This window comes from Uloborus diversus, chromosome 3 (assembly GCF_026930045.1).
Source record: "Uloborus diversus isolate 005 chromosome 3, Udiv.v.3.1, whole genome shotgun sequence".
Taxonomy (NCBI): domain Eukaryota; kingdom Metazoa; phylum Arthropoda; class Arachnida; order Araneae; family Uloboridae; genus Uloborus; species Uloborus diversus.
The window spans coordinates 162,823,022-162,844,396 of NC_072733.1; the positions used below are offsets into that span (position 1 = coordinate 162,823,022).

The 21,375-nt window shown below is 32.6% G+C and overlaps 1 protein-coding gene and 1 long non-coding RNA gene across 2 annotated transcripts in view; one reads left to right on the plus strand and one right to left on the minus strand.

Annotated features, from left to right (window-relative positions):
• The window catches only part of LOC129219238 (focal adhesion kinase 1-like), a 246,263-nt gene extending 238,195 nt beyond the window's left edge, over positions 1 to 8,068 (plus strand). The window contains exon 29 of the mRNA XM_054853564.1: positions 5,889 to 8,068. Within this exon, the coding sequence (XP_054709539.1) occupies positions 5,889 to 6,341 (453 nt within the window). The 3' untranslated portion in view covers positions 6,342 to 8,068. The remainder of the gene's footprint in view (positions 1 to 5,888) is intronic.
• Positions 8,069 to 14,749: 6,681 nt separating this feature from the next.
• LOC129218348 (uncharacterized) lies at positions 14,750 to 18,548 on the minus strand. The gene is made up of 3 exons (XR_008580316.1): positions 18,467 to 18,548; positions 17,703 to 17,865; positions 14,750 to 14,856 (listed from the first exon to the last, which is right to left on the minus strand). It is a non-coding gene; the product is annotated as an uncharacterized LOC129218348 (long non-coding RNA).
• Positions 18,549 to 21,375: the final 2,827 nt, after the last annotated feature.

Genomic DNA, 21,375 nt, shown 5'->3' on the forward strand with positions numbered 1-21,375 from the left:
TGTTTGTGACTATTGACTGTGTTTTTGCTAATGCAACCCATTCATCTTTTAATATACACTCTGTCCCAAAAAAAAATATATGCAGCCAGAAGAAATTGAGCTACAATGAAGGAACTTGGCAAGAATAAAGTCTGGTAAGAAACGTGAAAATTATTTAAATTTCAGCGTTAGTGGAACAAGAGTTAGCATGCCATAACCTTGGAGAGGCATAGCAAGAGAAGATTGAAAGTCTGATTGCTCGGGCTGTAAGACTATTCAAACGGAACTCTCAACTTGTATGGACATTTATTGTTATTAGGACAACCTTTGAGTGTGACAATACCAACAATTGTTGCACTTTGAGAAGAGGCATACAGTAACTTTCAGAGAAGCAGGGTGGTTGTACAGACGTATTGGTCGCCACCTTGGTCAGAGTAATGTGGTAGCAGCTCGGTGTTGGCGACAGACAAGGGGTCATGCAAAGGGTAGCTCACCATTGAAGAGAGTTAGGAACACGAAAAAGCATGAGCACAGCAATCATTAGAGCTTCCACTTTCATGCTAACAACATTGCTAATATCAGTTCGAAAACATTGAACACCTTTCTGGTATCTGGTAGTAACAGGAAAAAACATTTAGAGATGACTGGAAGATGCTGGTTTTATGCAAGCCATCTTCCATTATGATGCCTAATACTGAACCCACATTGCAAGTAGCGTCAATTGGATTTTTTCAAACTTGGCAAGCTGGATTATGACTGACACAAGATGGGTGATCTTCAACACTGAATCCTGATTCAGTCTCTGTTTTCATGACATTCTCACTCTAATAGAGGCGATCAGATGTTCTGATCTGGCATTTGTTATCGAGTGGTCGATAGCGATTACACAACATGTGGTGGCATGAAGAAAGATTTGTTGGGTCACACAAAGATCTCTAGTTGTCCTTCTAGGCCCCTATGATCGCTTGCAGTTACATGAAGGGCATTTAGACACTGATTATACTGCCTATGCTTTCAAGTCACTGAAGTGTCGCTTATCAGCAAGAAGACACTCCTCCGCGTATTGCACGATCCTCCTTATAATGTCTTTTAGGAAATAAACTTACTCCCATGCCCTTCTAGATCGCCAGACTTCTTGCAAATAGAGCATGTTTTGGTCATACTTGGAAGGTAACTATAGAAATCCCAGAATACAGCTTAATTAGCTGCCCAACTGCAAAAATTATAGCATGATCAGTCTGTAGGTTTTATGGGTGAGCTTCTTCATTCCATTCTACACCATATTTTGGCTTTTATAACTACCAGAGAAGGCTATACTACTTTTGGTTTTGTAATCTTTGTCGTGTCATAACTTTTAAATGATATTTTGTCTTAAATTTGTAATCTTCTGCTGATCTCTTCATAGACCATTTACATGTTAAGTTTCGTGAGGATAGCATGTTTCTTATCTTTTTTGTGACAGAGTGTATATTAAGATCCAGTTTTCAGGAAATGATATACCCATCCTTTTTTCTAAGCAAATCATTTCTTCAACACTTGTGGAAGAAAACAATACATTGGCCTTTTCACGGAAATTGATGATAATTTTTTATAATCCTCTAGGCTTAGCTGCCTCTTCAATGAGTATTGTATTTATTATTGACAATAATGGAGGTCCAATTTGTTGCTAAATGCAGGGCTCCCAAATGGTCCGCTTTTCCCGCCAAAGTCCGTTTTTTAGGTTTAAGTCCGCTTTAGACCGCTTTTTAACATTTTGGTCCGATTAGTCCGGTTTTATATTGTTTTTACTTAAGAATCGGATTTTAAAAGTTTTCCATTGCGTTAAAAGATACTGTACACTCAAACCCGCTGCCGCGGCGCCTTAACCTGACTTTCCTTTAATTATTTCGCTTCAGATTGACGTTATTACTCCTCCTTCTTAGCTGCAGCATGGAAATTCATTAAAAAAGAGAGGTTTGGAGGAGGAGTTATAACAAATACAAATACAAATGCAAAAGTGACGACCAGCAACAGGCTCTGGGCCCAGCTAGACTGGTCCTAGTCAATTTACAATCCCCAGTGAAGATCAATGGCCCTCTTAAAACTATCTACTCCCTTGCTCATTACCACCTCTTCCAGTAAACTGTTCCAAGGTTCCACTACCCTGCTATAATAATAATTTTTCCTAATATCCATGTTAGCCTGAGATTTAAATAGCTTAAAACAATGACCCCTTGTCCTGTTTTCAGTGCTAAACTTCAGCTCCGTAACATCTTTCATTTTAATAAATTTAAACAACTGAATCATGTCCCCTCGGTCTCTTCTTTGCTCAAGACTGTACATTTTTAACCTTCTAAGCCTGGAATCATAGTCTAAGTGAGAAAGTCCATTTATTAGCCTTGTAGCTCGCCTTTGAACCCTTTCCAATACATTAATGTCTTTCTTAAGATAAGGAGACCAAAACTGAACAGCATACTCCAAATGAGGTCTTACCAAACTTCTATATAAGGGCAGAAGAACTTCTTTAGATTTGTTTGAAATAGATCTATTGATAAACCCAAGCATCTTATTGGCCTTGTTACTAGCAATGCTGCACTGTTGGCTAAACTTTAAATCCTGACTTATTAAGACCCCCAGATCAGTAACTTTGTCTGCCTGACTAATGACTGAACCTTGCAAATAATAACTTGTACACTTATTTCCATGCCCTAAATGTAGCACTTGACATTTTCCAACATTAACAGCCATACCCCATTTATCAGCCCACTCCGTAATATGATCTAGATCCTCTTGCAGCTGTTTTGCTTGTTCTTCATTATCTACAGTCCCCATAACTTTGACATCATCAGCAAAACAATTCATGTTCCCAGAAATATTTTTGTGAATATCGTTCATAAAAACAATGAACAAAACAGGCCCTAACACTGATCCTTGAGGAACCCCGCTTAAAACCTCAAAATCGGAGCAGGGTGCTACCGATTTTTCTCGGAATTTCAGCCTCACGTTCGCAATAACGATGAACTTTCGAATCTCGATAACTCTAATATTCCTTTATCTCAAAATTTTTATTGGATCCCAAGCTGTTGAGACTGTTGTGGAAACTTCCCATAAGTAGGAACGTTTTAGCCGGTCCCTTGGGACTTAGAGTTGTCGCGAGTTGACTAATAGTAGCGCCGCTATGATCCAGCCCTTTTGCAAATGAATTCGGAAGTAATCTCGTGGCGTATGCGCCATTTTTTTTTACAGACGCATATGTTCGTAAACTGGTAGCTAATATAGAATTAGCACTGACCAGTTTGTTTGGCACTCTTGGCTTCCTTAAGAGGTTTTCCACCTCCAGCTCAGTTAGTCCTATGCCGGGCTGATGAGTGCTAATAAGCACGAAACTGCAGTCCTCGGCTGGAACTGACTGAGCTGTCGGTGTATTTCATGTATTTCTGCCTTAGCCCTGGCTATAGGGCGGTAACTTACTGAATATACCTGCCTTGCCTGCAATATTCGAGTTGAACCGAACCATTGTTTCGGTCACTCGTCTGGTCAGTGCTAATTCTATATTAGCTACCAGTTTGTTTGGCACTCTTGGCTTCCTTAAGAGGTTTTCCACCTCCAGCTCAGTTAGTCCTATGCCGGGCTGATGAGTGCTAATAAGCACGAAACTGCAGTCCTCGGCTGGAACTGACTGAGCTGTCGGTGTATTTCATGTATTTCTGCCTTAGCCCTGGCTATAGGGCGGTAACTTACTGAATATACTTTAGATTGCTTGTAATTCTTTGAAAAATATTTCATCAGTGCAATTTTCTGAACATATGTTCGATATGCAGTATCGCGAAAAATGCTTTCGTGTTTGAGGTTTCAATCCTTTTGCATCTTGTAAATATTTTGACGTTTTTTACGATCGGAAGTTATTTTGACATGTGCTACCTTTGATTAGCTTATTTTTCGTTTAATTTCAATAATTAACGAAGGAATTAGTTTGGAAACTATGACAACATTGAACTTACTCGGACTTTGCGGAAAACTACTTTTCGCGTTTGGAATTTCAATCCTTTTGCATCTTGTAAATATTTTAAAGTTTATGACAGTAGGAAGTTATTTTGACATATACTACTTTAGATTATCTTATTTTTCGTTTATTTTAAATAATTAACGAAGTAATTATTTTGGAAACCATGGCAACATTGAACTTACTCGGACTTCGCGGAAAATGGCTTTTAGTGTTTGAAATTTCAATCTTTTTGCATCATGAAAATATTAAAATATTTTGCCCAATCGAATGTTTTTTTTTCCAAATGCTACCTTAGATTATAATGTTTTATGTTTAATTTAGTAGAAAATAAATAAATTTATTTTATGGAAAACATGCCAAAATTGAACTTGGTTCGTGAAAATTTGCTTATCTAACCATTCAGTCGTTTTGCATCTAATAAATATTTTTATATTTTTGGCAGTTTGAAGTTGCTTTGCATGCTACATTAGATTAACTCGTTTCAAATTTTATTTAAATAACTAAAAAATTAATAATTTTTTGTTTTTAATTCAAATTTCTAGTTTTACAAATTTATTTTTAATTATTATTAGCTTATTTTCGGTTATTACTGTTTTTTTTATTTGGGGGGGGATATTACATGTAAACAATTAGCGTTTGTATTTGAAACAAAGTTGAATTATTAAATTTTATAAAGTTGTATTTATGTACATCATTTCATTGTCATGCTAAGAGAGGAATTATCCCCCCCCCCCCCCCCATAAAAGTTCAAAGCACTCATGGCTTTGCAATCATGGAGTTTTTTTTATCTAAGCTTTATGATTCTTGAAAATATACTTTGAATATGAAAATTGCAAAACTAAGCCTCATGTGATCTGCTTCTCTTTGTGATTAAGCATTTCAGACATTTTTAGGAAAACTTTCAATACAGTAGATCTTTTATCAAAGTGTCTCTTGTAGAAAAAGCAGTTTGTTTTCCTATACTTTTTATACTACTTCCTGTTATTATATGTTAGCATTAAATGAAATCTGAATGCAATATTTATAGTGCGAATTTTGAGTAGTACCTTGAAAAATATTTTTTTGCTCTTGAAAAGTGCTTAATTTTTTTTTCTCCTTAAAGGGTATGAAACCTGTGATAAGACATTAAATTTAAAATTCAAATATAAAATAATTTTATTATAAACTCAGTTGTAGCTTTGTTGAAAATCACAACAATATTTTTTAGGTTTCAGTGTGAGTCATGGGGAAGTGCAAATTTCTCAGCAAATAGTTAGATGAAACTGATGAAGATGGGAACAAAGTTAGAGACTGGGGAAAACAACAAAAGAATAACGTTTCTTGTTTGGTGTGTGATAGATTAATATTGGTTGAGAAGAGATATAACGTTATTAAGAAGCATTACAAGACAGAAAAACATAAAAATAATTTTAAACTAAAAAAAGATGAAGCGCAACTTCATCTATCCTTCAGTGAGATTACCAGCATCCCTGGTTCAAGTCAAAATGTATCATTATGCCTATTTAGTTCCAAAGAGGCTGTCTTAAGTGCTGAATTAAGTGCCCCCCCCCCCCATCCAAATATTTGTGTAAATAATGTTATTCAATGGATAAAAAAGATCAGTTTCACAGGTGATAAAGGAATTGTATCATTATTATACTTAATTAACGAATTATCTTCACGAATTTAGCAGCTGGCAACTGATTTGTCTTTTGGTGCTTCTCTGGGTTTAAATATGAGTGGTCTTCCCAAGGTCCTCTTTTTGATCCTAACTGGTCCTCTTTAGTTCCCTTTTTGATTGAAAATGGTCCTCTTTTACCCTTTTCTGAAGCTAAAATGTGTTGGGAGCCCTGTAAAAATGGCTACTTTCACCCTTTAAGGGTTAAATATTCTTCATTGTTCATTTACTTAATATATGTTGATTAAGAAAATTTAACTTTTTTAGATTCAAATGGCACATAAAGTTTTAAGTAAAGACATGGCTTCCTTGATGGAATCAATGCAGCAAGCTCTGAAGTACTGCAGGACAACTCTCGATAATGATTATCGTAAAGGAATGTTGTCTGCTGCACATGTGTTAGCTATGGATGCTAAGAATCTACTTGATGCTGTTGATAATGTTAAAATGCGAATTAACTATGTGAACGATGTGACTAACCAAGATTTATGTCATATTACTACTAAAGCTGCATCTTCAATCCATAATTCTCGCCCACTTAGTTGCATTGCTTGTCCAACTTCATCTGTGATTTCAATTTCACAACCATCATTGCTAAGTTCTCAGTTAGCGCAACCAAACAGTTCAACTTCAGTTGACTCAACTGAGAATTTTAGATCATCTGCTGCACATAAACTATTTCCTGAAGAAGCAAATGATAGTGGATATGATATTAGCTGAAAATGAAAGTTTTTTTTAATTTTTTCAGGTTTGTAAAACATTCGATTCTATTTAGTATTAAACCATTTTAAAATTACGTCCATTTATTAACTTCAACTGAACATCATTGTAAAGTATACTTTATTTTAAATTATTGTTGAACTTTCTAATCATCTATCATTATCATGTAAATGGAGTTGTGAATGATTCATTTTTTTAAAGAAAATCTTTAGTTAAATGAGTATAGCTTGACTTCGTAAAGTAGTATAAATTCATTTTTAAAAAGAACATCTGCACTAAGTTTTTAGTTTTATTTACTATGAACTTTGATTTTCTTACAGTTTTGTAATATAACTGCATTTTCCCCTTCACATGATTAAGTGAAAATTAAAGTTATGATATTGGATCATTTGAGTTAGGCTTTAAACAAAGCGTACCTTTAGGTAAAAGAGAGAGAGAGAGTAGTCGACATTGTGTGTATGAAAAAAGAAATCCTTCATATAACAGGCACAAGCATTTATTTTTATATTTAAGAAGTTCAGAATATAGCATATGTTTATTTTTACACAAAAATATTGCTTAGCATTATAAATCAGTTTTTAATATATAGGGGAATGTAAGGCAAAGTGAAATAGTTAAAATAACTTACCTTTTTGGCAGTGATTAAATTGGAAACTTGTTTTGAAAATTCTAGTACACAAAGAAAAAATGTTTTTTAATAAAACATGACATGAAACATTTTTATTTTTGGCAGTAAATTTGTACCTTCAAAAAAAGGTAAAAAATGGGACAAAGTAAAAAATGAAATGTTTTTCTAATGATATATTTTCTATTTGATTATAAAAATATTTTTGATCAATTGAATGATTAAGTGAAGGAATGAATGAATTCATAAATAGACAATGAAGCAATTAAGGATTAAATAAATAAATTAATGTATAAGAAAAATGCATGAAAGTGGTGAATGAGTAAGAAAATAAGTAAATTATTGAATGTGAAGGAATATGAATAAACTAAGTAATAAATAAATGCGTTAGTGATTTAATAAATAATTGAATAAATAAGCAAAATAGACTATTTTACTTTGTCCTGCATGCACTTGATTAATTGTACAACACAAAAGTACACATTTTAAATAAAAATAAGCATTATCTTTACTAACAATAAAGCTGAAAGTCTGTCTCTGGATGTCTGGATTTCTGTTACGTGCATAGCGCCTGGATCGTTCGGTGGATTTTCATGAAATTCGGCACAGAATTAGTATGTAGCATAGGAGTGAGCATCTTGAAACGCTTTTTCAAAAATTCGATTTTGTTCTTTTTCTATTCTAATTTTAAGCCTATTTTATCAAGCAAATTACCATTACATATTTCCGAGAAATTCATCATGCATTTTTTATAAATATACGGGTAAACCAATTGACCTTTTAAGTTTCTACTACAAGCAAAGACATGCGGGTACCGCTGGTATTAATTAAATACTGAATCGAATACTAGTAGATCTCAATATTTAAAATGTTAGTTACAAGAATTTTATCATTTCGTAATAACAAAAATAATTTTTGACTAATAACAAAACAAAATATTAAAATATGAGTATAATTTTAAAAAATTTGATCCTCAAAGGTAACTTTTTCCAACTGGAATCGAGCACATGTGTTATTACATAGTTAAAATGTTACCAGATAGGCGGCACTAAAAACAGTAAATATGGGGTGTCCGAAAAGTCCTAGACACATTTGAAAAATTCATAGAAAACCAACAAATTGTCATATGAATTTGCTGTTTACATCATAATACTTCACAGGTTCAAGAGTTTTTATGACATCCAAAAAAAAAAAAAAATGAAAAGGAGGAAAAAAGAAGAAGAAAAAAGGCATTTCGCAGCCAGGGTGTCAGTATATGCTATGCTTGTAATTCTTCGTTTAGTAATTTTCATTCCTTTTTGCGTTTTCCCATGTCGACAAAAACGATTTAAAATACTTTAAAAGTAACTTTTAAATCATTTTTGTTGACATGGGAAAACGCAAAAAGGAATGAAAATTACTAAACGAAGGATTACAAGCATAGCATATACTGAAACCCTGGCTGCAAAATGCCTTTTTTCTTCTTCTTTTTTCCTCCTTTTCATTTTTTTTCAATGTTATGAAAACTCTTGAACCTGTGAAGTATTATGGTGCAAACCACAAATCCATAGGACAATTCGTTGGTTTTCTATGAATTTTTTAAATGTGTCAAGGACTTTTCGGACACCCTGTATTTCACCATTTCACTTTGTTCCACATTCCCCTAAATATACATATGAGGAGGTTTTTTTCTACAGTCATTCATTTGAATATTATTTTACAAAGGAGTATTTTTCATCTCTGGATGCAAGCATAATGTTTTCTTGTACCTTCAGAACACTAATTACATTGAATACATGTTTTCCTGATATTTCTAGACTTTCTTCTATTTTTTCTTGTTTTCCTTCTATTTATAGACTTTTATTTCTTAAATTTTACCTCTTTTTGTGCACATTGTATACTCTTCAGAAGTTTAGTAAAACCTCATTTAAAGTGTGCTGTTTGTTTTTGGTCACCCAATTAAAAAATATATTTCCTTGTTGGAAAATATTCAAGGGTACAAGGTTAGTGAGGGGAATTTCAGATTTAGATTGATTATATGCAGGGGTATCCACCTCTTAATTATCTGCAGTTTAACATTTCCTTTGAACTCTTTTTCAAGTACAAAAAAAAAAAAAAAAATATTTGCTGCATGCAAAGAGCAATATTTCTTATTGTGGGCCATCAATTATCAGCTAGTGTTACCCAATTGAAGACATCAGTGCAAGAACTTAACAGCTCCACTTTTTGCTAGTTTTGTGTTTTGCATGGAAATATATGAAGAGAAAAAGTACTTTTTATTCTGTATAAGAACAAAACATCTCCATCACTATTAGAAAGGAGCTGTAAACAGGCTAATTTCAGTAGAACGATATAGCTTTTCAATAACTCAATGTATTATTTTGAAACTTAAGTGTTATTTATCACAGGACTTGCATTGTTTTCTTAATGGAACCAAATATTATTTGAATGACTGTTAAAAAAAACAAAATGCATTTGGATTATTATGTATTTAGAGCAAGAACAGAACAGTTCCGATTCTGAACAATTAATTACTCATAGGACTCATGGGTAATATCATATTTAATTCAAATGTTGTTGAGATTGATTTCATAGTGACAAATTCTAATATAATATTATATATTTTCAAAATCTTTAAAATTGAATTTTAAAAACATTTTTGTTTTGCCTGAAACTTTTTTAAATGTCCCCTTCTTGCACTGGGGTATTTCATTTCAATATTGATTCAGCATTTAAATGAAATATTCAAAGAAGGAAAGGTGTATATTATCTGGCACCTATTTTTAGTTATTATAATGACATCATACATTTCATTGAAGTTTTAAATTTGTGCAATTTTATCTAATTACTTTTGTTGTGCTATTCAAAGAAAAATCATCAGTAATTAACATACATACACAAAATTCAAATTGGGGGAAAATATGAGAGTTAGTTTTTATGTCTTTGTATTTTTAATGTAAATAAGTAGTGTTCGAAATTTAAAATGAGTATGATAAAGCAATCACTTAGAAATACATTTTTCCTTCCATTCACTCCAGGAGTAGATAGATAAATTGTTCAGTTGAATAAAATGTAAATGTATCTAGTCATCCATTGTGACTTTGCAGATATTGTTTTTAATTTCTACTAACAATAATATGCAATCATAAAATTGTGTATACATTTTACATCTATTTTTATGAGGGAAACTACTTCTGCTAACGTAAAGAAAAGGATACTTCCTGCCATTAAAAGTGTTTTCTTAGTATATAATATACGAAACTCCCACATGCATTCGCCTTCTTGTTTACTGTTTAACTTTCTTCACATTTGTAAGTTTTATGCAAGAAGCACACTGCCATTACAAAAAGTTAATATTTGAAGAGTGAATGGTAAGTTTTATTCTCAGAAAGTTCTATTTCTGTTTCTCTATTACGAGAATGATTGAAAGTCTTTCATCAGTATACCTGCAATAAAAACTAATGATTGTTATGTAATCGAACAAGACTTGTACCCATGGTAATTCTAAACCCATTTTTCTTACACTTTGTGTGATTGTCAGGTTACTCTGTTTGTTTTCATAGTTTAATGAATGAGGATTTTAATTCTCAATTCCTAATTTTAAAAGTTGGTAGTTAGTACAAAATATACTAATGACAGTTGCAGAAATGTCAATTGCTCCTCAAAGAAGTGCTTTTGCTCCTCATTTCACGGCTGAAAGTTTTAAGCTTCAAATTTTGCTATTTTATCATAACAAACATGTAAATATGGGAAAATAAATATGCTTATACTAAAAGATTGAAATAATGTTTAAAGCTGTTTTATTAATTAAAAAAAAAAATTATACTCATGTTTAAAAGGATTTATTGAAACCATGAAACAATTTTAGATTCGTGGTTTTAGTTATTTTTATTGATTTTTATAAAAAATACTGAACTACTCCTCAAAATTTTAAATTGCTCCTCAAAACCATCACAGATACTCCTTAAATTGTTTCTCCAAGGTTGGCAACCCTGCAGTTATAGCTAAATTAATGATCAATAATGTATCCTACCTGGTTTGTAGTACCCAAATATAAATCAATTTTCCTTTTGTGTTTTCATTCCTTAAAATTTAATTCAAAGCATCTGCTGGACTGGGGACATAGATATAATATTTTCATGCCATATGATTATCTCGAGGCTTTATATTACATATGTGTCTTATTTCACAAGTAATTTTATAATATAATTTTTTTTTCATAATAAATTTCTGTGGATTCAATTATTATTTTATTCCATTCTCTAAAGTTGTCATACTGGGGAAGTTCAAATGTTAAAAATAGTCAGGAAAACTAGTTTTATTTAACTTAATTTTTTCTTAGTATGTGAGAACAGAACAAGTATCACACTTAAATTTTTTATTTTTAGTGCACAGAGAATAAGCAATTTTGAATAGTATTAAATATCAAAAGTTCACCATGTACTATTTTACTTTTCTTTAAAGTAATTGTTATATTGATAATCTTTGTTTAATTCACTTTTGCAGAAAGATAATCACAATTTCATTTTCTAATTGGAATTCGAAATTTTTTCAACGATGTTTTTAAAATAAAGATCAATCCTTTGATTAAATTATTTAGACCTCGACCAAAATTGAGACGTGTGTTAGCTACTTCTGTGTAAAGTTATTATTCTGCGTTTTGTTCATGTGATAAACTTCAAAGCTGCCTTTTATTGTGCCTCAAAATCAATCAAAATTATTGTATTTTGAACTTAAATCAATGAAAATTCTAGTCCATTTTTTGTTGGAACCTGCATATTTGTAATAAATGTATATTTCAATATTCATGTTTACTTCATTTATATAAGAGTTTGAGAGTCATTATGCATTAACTTATTTTGTATTCATTTTGAAATAAAGTTACGAAAATTTATATAAATATTACATTTTTGTGTTGGATTTCTTTCAATGAAATTTTCAGTGTGAAAGGGCATGTGAGGCATAAAATTAACAAATCAAAGTTAGAATTATCACAACTAAACTTCTGCGAAAATGAAGAAAGGAAAGAAGCAAAAGTAAGACAAGAAAAAAAAATTATGAACAAAATTCTAAAAAAAAAATATAATCCAATTAATACATGATTCAACAATTTTCCAAATGCTTCATCAGAAGTAGAGGGGGGGGGGGAGGGGGGGATCGGTAAAGAGAAGTAGCAAAACGTTTTATCAAGCGATGAAGAGAATACTTCTATGGAAAAATCTGCATGTTTTTTTTTTTTTGTACCCATAAAAGTTATTTCTACGTCTATATGACATTGCTTTAATGCAGAAGGGCACCATATCTTCAAAGATGAAAAGGGCGTACTGTGAAGCCTCTCGGTCATTTACTCTACTTTACAGCCCAGATGTGGCCTGCAAATGTAAAAAAAAAAATAAATAAATAAAAATAAAAACTTATTTTGTAATTTTGACTAGTTGCAAAAAATTAAACTATAATCAAAGATGGAGAAATAGGCGTTAGGACTTTTGACAAAGGGGGTGTAGGGCCAAAGGTGTTTGCGATCCAAAATTTCTGAAAATTCCAAAAATTTTGGATTGCCAACTCCGAAAATTTTAAGTTGACACAACACATTCTAAAGTTGAAAATAAAATTTTAAATGTTTTTTTTCAATGATTTTTGTATGCATATTTTAACAGTTTTTATAGGGGAGGGGGTCGAGCTTTCTCATAGTTTCCGGAAATTTCACAATGTCTTCAGAAAATTTTACCCGAGTCCACTATCTCCCCCGGATAGGGGTGAGGCCACCTCAGGTTTTTAGAGAAGGAGCTATAGATCTCATTTTAGTCACGTAAAAAAATGGAAGTGGAAAATAAAAAAAATGAACAAGTAAATAAACTTGCCAAACAGTTTTTAATTTTTGTGAAATGCAAAAGGAAGAGGAATATCCAGTAGCGTACCTATTGGGTCTTGCACCCCTGACAAACTTAAGAAATTACGCCCCCCCCCCGGATCTCCCATATGAGAAGTTGTCAGCGGTCATTGTGACCTCCTCCCCCCCCCCAAAAAAAAATTGGTGAACATTTTGAACAATTGATGATTAAAACTTCCTCCCTTCATTTTTTTGAAATTGAGAGTATAAAAACGCAGTTTTAGATTACATTTTAGAGGAGGGGAGAAAGGATGTCCTAATGTGTTCAAATCTAAGTTCCCAAATCACAATCGTACGTTATATTTAAATATGTTCAGAAGACGGGTCCGGGGGCTCTCTCCAGAATTTTTTCAAGATTGTAGCTTGAAAAACGCAGTTGTTAGACTATCTGTGATAATGTTAAGGAAGGAAGGGGTTCGGGATCATCCCCGGTAATTTTTCAAAATTCAAACTCCAAGTACGAAATTGTGAATTATTTCCTATTATGACAGGTAAAGGGGTGTCCCCCAGCTAGCACACGAACATTAGACCAACGTCGGCATCTTACGTCGGAACATACCTTAAAACGGTACGTCGGAAAACGGTTATCCAACGGTTGGTTATTGGTTAGTTTCAGACGTTATTCTAATGTAAAATACAACTGTAAACTAACCATTTACAAACGTTATTTCGATATAAAATACAACGTTCAACCAATGTTATTTCAATGTAAAATACAACAGTTAACTAACCATTTAGAAACGTAATTTCAATGTAAAAAGCAACGCTTAACCAACATTTTCTAATGTTGTTCCAATGTAAAACACAACATTAATCTAACCATTTCCAAACGTAATATTGATGTAAAACACAACGCTTAACCAACATTTCTGACGTTGTTCCAATGTGTAATTCAACAGTTAACTAACCATTTCCAAACGTAATTTCGATGTATAACACAACGCTTAACCAACATTTTCTATCGTTGTTCCAATGTAAAATTCAACACTAAACCAACTGTTCTCCAACATTTTTCTACACGAACTTATGTGACGGTACGCTGGTAATTTTCCGACGTTAGTATGATGTAAAATTCAACGCTTTAGCAAATGTTTTTTTTACGTTTTCGAATTTATTAGTATTTTTGTTCTTTAAATCAATACATTGATTTGAAAATACTAAAAAATTCAAAAGAAAGTATTCCGCTTGAAAACTTTAAATAAACAAAGGAAACTTGATCATGAAAATAGCACTCCTCAATCTGTAGTCCGCGAACATTTGAGTCTTATTTTTCTAGTTGTAATTAAATTTATACTTTATTCAAGGAAACTTTTGGATTATCTCACCTGATATGACCTGATTCAGAAGAGTGCCAAGTAGTCCTTAGTAGTGAACAGGTTAATATCAACTGTATGATTCATTTCATAGACCAAGCTTTTTGCCTCGATCAGAAATTGGCATTTAATTGCAAGTTTTTATCATAATAACGTATAAATTACTACATTGAATGGAAAACATTAAGAATTTCACATCAATCCCAAATAACGGTTCCTTTGAGACAATACCATGGTCACTTTGTTTCACTATTTTATCCTTATAATTACAATATAAATATGAATTAGGAAGGTTTGAAGTATTGTAACACTAAACTAGTGTTTTTATAGATCTGAACAGTTCAAGTGATTAGAAATCTATGAATTCATCTTACTTCATGTACTGTCATTAAAAATGTACATGTTGTTTAAATTACTTTTACCTAAAACATGCTATATTAGCTTCATTACTTCAGCCATAAAAAGTTTTTAGTCAAGTACAATAAAATCAAGAATCTGAATAGAAATGCATATCTTTCATTCAAAATTGCAACAAAATATACTAGTGTTCAATATTTTTTTTTTTTTAAATCTAAAATATAGGACATTTTTCATTGGTAGGATTTTTTTTGCGTGTCCCATTCCGGTCAGGGGCAAACCTCAGCCAACTCTTAATAAACACTTCTGCGTTGTTCAATGTATAATCTTGAGCATTGGCTTGTGCTGCACCTGTAAAAAATAAAATACAATTTTAAAAAATAAAGATTACGAAAAACTTATTTTCTACTTTACTGCACCTAGAAGTAAAATCTCCCCCCCCCCCTTCCAGAACAACTATTTTTTTAAATACATAGCTGTAACAATACTAAGCTAAATGTCATACAGTCAACCATACTGTTTGTTCCCTTGCAAACTTTTTAACTTGCCCTCTCATCGTTTGTTCAATAAAAGAATGTTACGAAGGCTAGCCGCCTTGTTCGCAGCCCTTCATTGTTGACTTAAGTTTAACCGGTGGTCTCTGATAGTGATAAGAATGTAACAGTTACCTTACACCACATCAGGCAGTTGGCTCTCAACATTTCAAGCTGAAGGCCCCCTACCCCTTTATATGCGTTCACTCTGAACACATTGCTATATGAACATATTATTGGAACTTAGAACATATCACCTCAAAGCAACACTAAGACATCTAATCCCAGGAATAATGCTATAATATCTTACTGTTGCTCTGAGGCGATGATCTGAAATCCAAGGAACAAAGAGTAAGGATAATGTAGGATCTAGGTAAAGTTAGTATATAAAATGCAACATCAGTTACTTTTATCCCACTAATGAGTTATTAGCACATTTGCGTGGAACCACAAAATTGAGTAAATTATAGTTTGCTTTACTTTTATTTTTCATACACTCACAGCTCTCTTAAAATACTTCAATACACCCCTGACTTACAAAAATTGAATGGAGTGGATGTTGATTCCCTTCAGAATGAGTATGCTAATAGACAACACGTACAACAAGAGCCGGTTTGGTGGTCAACCTTTATCACAGCTATTGGTTTTAACGCATACAATCAACTGGAACATTAAGAGTGCCTAGGGGGTCATGCCGCGGACTGGGCCATTGATTTTTTTTGGGGGAGGGGGTCTTGCTTTTGGAGGGGATCTCCACAATATGGGGGCACCCCTGGTCATACGGTAATTTAAATAGATTAAAGGAGTGTCACAATAGCTATCTGACGCAGTGGCGGATCCAGCCGATTGTTTTGGGAGGGGCCATCCGAAATTTTTGAACAAACTCCGAACGCCCCAGAAATTTTATTAAAATGAAGTTTTAAAAACTCAATTTTCGGGGTATCGAGGCATTAGATGAGGCGTTGGATTTAGGAATCTCCCTCGAAAATGCTTCAAATTTTAAATTTCCGAGTAATTTTTGAAAATTAGGGAACTGAAAACATATTTTGTCTATTTTTGATGTATGGAGGAAGGTCAGGTTTCGAAGGCTGGCCCCAAAATACTTTCTGAAAATAAAGCTTATAAACCAAAATATTCTTTCATTATACATTGAGAAGTTAGAGGAGGAGGGTTGCTCTTCTAGCTCTTCAGGTCCAGCCTAAAAGTGCACCTTTAGGTAATGTTTGCTTTCATTAAAGGAAGTGTGAAGGTGCTTAGAATCCTTCCTTCCTGGAAATATTTTGCCTTTGATGCTCTAAAAATTCGGTTTTTAACTATATTTATGCATATTTTAGAAAGGGATGGAAGATTCGTGAGCTTTAAAGCTATCATCACGATATAAACTAGGAAGCAAGGGGGTCCTATCAAAAATCGTTTGTAACTGAAGTCCTAAAAAATTTCATTTTTAAGTTGCTTTTAAGCAAGTTAAGTGATAAGGGATGGATAAACTAGTTTCCGTTGACATTTTTTCCAAATAAAAGACTTAAAATGCAAGTTTTTTGCTACATGTCAAGGCATTTGTGAAAACGCATGGGGAAAAAGGGGTTCTCCCCCTAGTTTTGAAATTAAAGCCATAAAAACGAAAATTTAGGTTCTCTTTGGTCTTGTGAACAATATGTGAACTCTGAGAACATCAGCATTTAGAGATCGTCCAAGTGTTTGTAGTTGGAATCAAGAAATGATGTAAAAGATGGAGAAAAATTTTGGAAATAAAAGTTTTGTTTTGAGGATAGGGATATAACTTATCTCCCAATTAAGGCCTATACTTCTTTTTCAGTAAAACACATGTGCTAAATTTTATTATCTTCTCACAATATTTTTCCCTTTTTTTAATCCTACAATCACAAGGCTTTGGGAGGGGCCATGGCCCCCATGGCCCCCCTCTAGATCCGCCCCTGATCTGACGTGTAAGGAGTTTTTTTTTTTTTGAAATATGGTGCTTATCCTGCATATTTAATAGTGTTCATATGAGCCCCGAGCCTATTCACGTTAGAGATCATATATACGGAGAGATTGGACAATGGTGTGCCGATCTCCACCATGTTTAGTCCAAGTGTTGTCAGCTTAAAATGCTGCTCTGTGTGAATTTTTAGCTTTCCCACGGAATATAGGACATGAAATCTTTAAAGGAACAAACTAATTTTTTTTCTCCTCATATTTTAATTAAACGGAGTGAGCACCAAGTTTGGCAATATGACGCCAATCGTTTTCTATCGTCATAGCGCTTACAAAGAAATTTTTTTTCTCAAAAACTTGATCATAAAGATGGAAAACAAACAGATATTTGTGATCTGCACATTGCATTTCATAATATCATAACTAGCTTCCAATTTTTTCGATACAATATACAGTGATATTTGGAGCAGAAGATGCATTACGGTCAACATGGCTATCTTTACACCTGGATTAGGGCATTTTTTAATGGTTTAGTTGAATTCTCGAAATACATTTCGGTAGATTAGAAAAAAAATATGTTAAAAACACGATGACTGACTGACATTTAAAAAACTATGCCAATTACCATGCTTTTGATTTTTTTTTTTTTTTGAAATCAACCAAAATACATTTAATTTATTCAATTGAACCATTAAATTCAGATTTCTACATGAAGGAAAATGAACTTACGGAAAATACATAAAATTATTCTTCGGTATTGATGAAATGCATGCTTTTCGCCTCTGCCTTTCCAATTCAGCATCACAGCAAGATCTTGGTGGAGGACAGAGGATAGCAAGCGATGCATTACTTGCTTTGCACCTAACCCTCCTATAGTTGCCAAGTAGGAAACCTAAAATTTCAAAAGAAGACCATAAATGACCATACTAACTTACTCCATGCTGTTTTTTTTTTTTGTTACACTATACTGCCAGGAAGGTAAAGGGTAAATCTGCATAGATGTGTTTTTTAGCTAATTGAAGAAGCTAACTAGATAATTGAAGGATCCCAAACTAATGGGAAAAATTGAAATTTTGTATGTGTGTGTGTGTGTGCGTGTTTTTTTTTTTTTGTGCTTTATGTTTTGCGGAAACCAAATACGCATGCTTGTACAATAAAGCGAACTACAATAAATGACAGAAATGCAAAAAAGTGAAAAAATTGCAGATACTGTCCTTTACCTTTCCATGGCATTATAATTTCCCAAGCAACATTGCTTGGAAAAAAAAATCTTCAACCATATCAAACTTTGCTGAAAGGTTTAATTAAAAAGTAATAAAGATAAAATTAAAAATTGTGTTAAAAAAACAGTAAATCAAAATTAAAAAATATGTACAAGTGTTTCTATAGTTATTTCTTCAATTCATATTCCTTAAATGATCTTTCCTTAAATTGACATGTAAATATATTTTTATGTTTTTTAAAAAAGGAGATCAATATAAAAAAAAACTTACTGTTTCTGAAAATTTTTCATCATTTTGTAGGTAGGTGTCAGTTAGTGGGAGCTGGTTAATTTCCGTTAGGGGCAAGTTTATGGGGAAGTCTTATGGCAACGATTTAGCTGTGTTTTTGTGTTTGTTTTTTGTTTTAATAGCTGCATTAAAAGTTCCCTCTGTGCTGCTTGCTCCTTTTGTATTTTTTTTAGAAGGTGTAAATGTAATTTGGAGCAAGCGCAAGAGGATGAGGATTGAAGGGGGGCAAAATTATCTAAGTGTGTTCGTATGAGAGGCAGCAAAATTGTTTAAGGGTGGAGGTGTATTTGTGTTTGGGATTGCAAAAGTGTTTGGTGGAGTTATTATGGGTGACTGATTATTTGGGGGTGGGATTCTTATTGTAGGAGCACTTGGCAGTGCAGGTGTTCCAATCAAGTACTCGGTGTTGAATGAGTCCGGGCAGTCTGGAACTTCAACCCTTGGTCCTCGAAGGATTTTTATCTTCTTTTGGCTTTTTGCTGGTGCAGCACACAAAAGCGACTGAGATTGTTCTTCAGTTTCACTGTTGCTACTGCAGCAGTCTTGGTGATGCAATCTTTTCTCTCTCGGTGCATCTGCGTCGGAAACTATATCTGATGAGTATTCTGCCTTTTTCAGTTTTCCTCTAGCTTCCTCATATGTCCCTGAAAATAAATTAAAAAATATTCAATACATTAAAATATTGCAGTGAAATTTCAATAAGTCGAAGTTGCAGGGGAAACAGAAAATAATTCTGAGTTATTGAAAACGGATACAAAACTATAGATTTTTTTTATTGAATTATTCTTATCTTTTTATTGAATTATTCTTATCCACCGACACACAAAGGAAGGGGGTTATAAGTTTGACGTATCTGTGTGTGTCTGTGGCACTCTAGCACCTAAACGGATGGACTGATTGTGAAAAGCTTTTTTTTTGTTCGAAAGGAGAGTTGATCGAGAGTGTTCTTAGCTAGGGGTTGCGTCTTTGGATGATATTAACTAACAAAGATATTAATTAAAAACCTCTAAAATGTTTTTTGCAATTTTTTCAGTGAAAACATAGTTAAAATTTTAAAAATTTGACACGAAAATAAAGAAAAAATTTTTCTGTATCTGATAGAATGAGTTTGGAATTTCCATGTTTCATAGAATTTGAATTATAACGTTTTTTTAAAGCAGATTTTAATACAGACTAAGCCTATATTCACACGATTGATAATCGAATTCATTGTTGACCGTCAAGGAAATAAAAAACAATAATTTAAAATTTTTATCTGTTGCCAGTTTCTATTTAACAGCAAATAAAATACTTGACATTGATTTTTAATAATGTAAGGCTTTTAAAAGGATTTTCAATTTTCCCTCTTGATTAGACAGTTGCAACTCAGCTGGGGTTTTTTTAAACTTTTATATATATATATATATATATATATATATATATATATATATATATATATATATATATATGAAACTCAATAATCTTCTTTCAGCCTCTAAAAAATTGAATAAAAGTAATAATTTTTAAAAAAATTCTCAAAATTAAAAGGACTTTCAACTTTGTGAGATAACGATATGAATTTTCTGGCAAACAGGAAACCATTAAGCCAGTTTCAAATGTCCCTTTTTCTTAACTTTAGGATATAAGCATAAAAAAAACAGCTATTAAATGTTACGATTAATGCCTAAAATTTGGTTGGTTAATACAAAATTACTTAAAATCATCACGGTTGAAATTATTGACTTTCAAGGTGTATCTACAAAATGTGCCTTAAGAGAACTGAAAATTTTCAAAATTAACTTACAAAATGTACCCAATGACCTCATATCATATTTCGTAAAATCTTTATTGGTTTCTGCTCGATGATGGACCATGTTCGACACTTTCCAGGCTGGTGCTGAGTCTGGCCATAAACATTCCTCTTTGTTTAAAACCCAATTGGATGGCACAACCTCTACTTCTTGGGTTGCTTTGAACTCCACTACATGATACATCTAAAAATTAAAATTATCAGAACTATCAGCCCTGTAATACAGTACATACATGGACATTGAACGTGCACAGAAATTTTGGGGTTCCCCTCTAAATTATTTACTCCTACGTCCCTACATACATTTAACCATTTAACCACTCATTTTAAAAACTCCGGGCCTGCAGATTCCCCCTCTCTGAGTACATACTTTACCAGAACGTATATCATTATGATATGCATTATATCACATTACTTACTTATATTTGATCCTCCTTTAAGAGCTAGGTTGAGAACAAATATTATAAGAACATGAAGATGCATTCAAAAAGCTTAATATACAAAACGTTTCGTAACTTAAGTTTTGGACTTTTTTTTTAACTGTCTAAAGATATCATTTCCAGGCAAGACATATTATTTTATTCACTGAGTATGCTTTTTGAATCAAAGCAAACTTTGAAAAGCATGAAACATAGTTTTAAAATACTTTTTCATTTGTATTAAATATCCAGAATATTTTTGAGTTTATAGTGCTGAAAAATAAATAGTATTATGCGTTACATAAAATTGAAATAACAACCAAACTTTTACATAGATTATTTATTGCATCCTGAAGGTATGAAAAGTGCTGAATATATTTTTAAGAAACTAAAATACAAAACCTTAAAGGAGTCATTAACAGAAATGCTACCTAATTGGCCTCTCAAGTACAGATTATATACAACTAGTGATCTAAAATAAGAGTGGAATTTGAAACATTTCTCCAGAACCCCCATAAAACAAAAACCTTTTGGTCACCATTTATAAGCAAAATCAAGAGCATATCATTTAGTATCGCAATTGATACTTCTAGTAGAGTGTAGTACTACTATACCCAGAGTTGTTTTTGTTTTTTTTTTGATATGCAGCTGAAAATAAAGGTCTCATTTTACAAATGAATTAA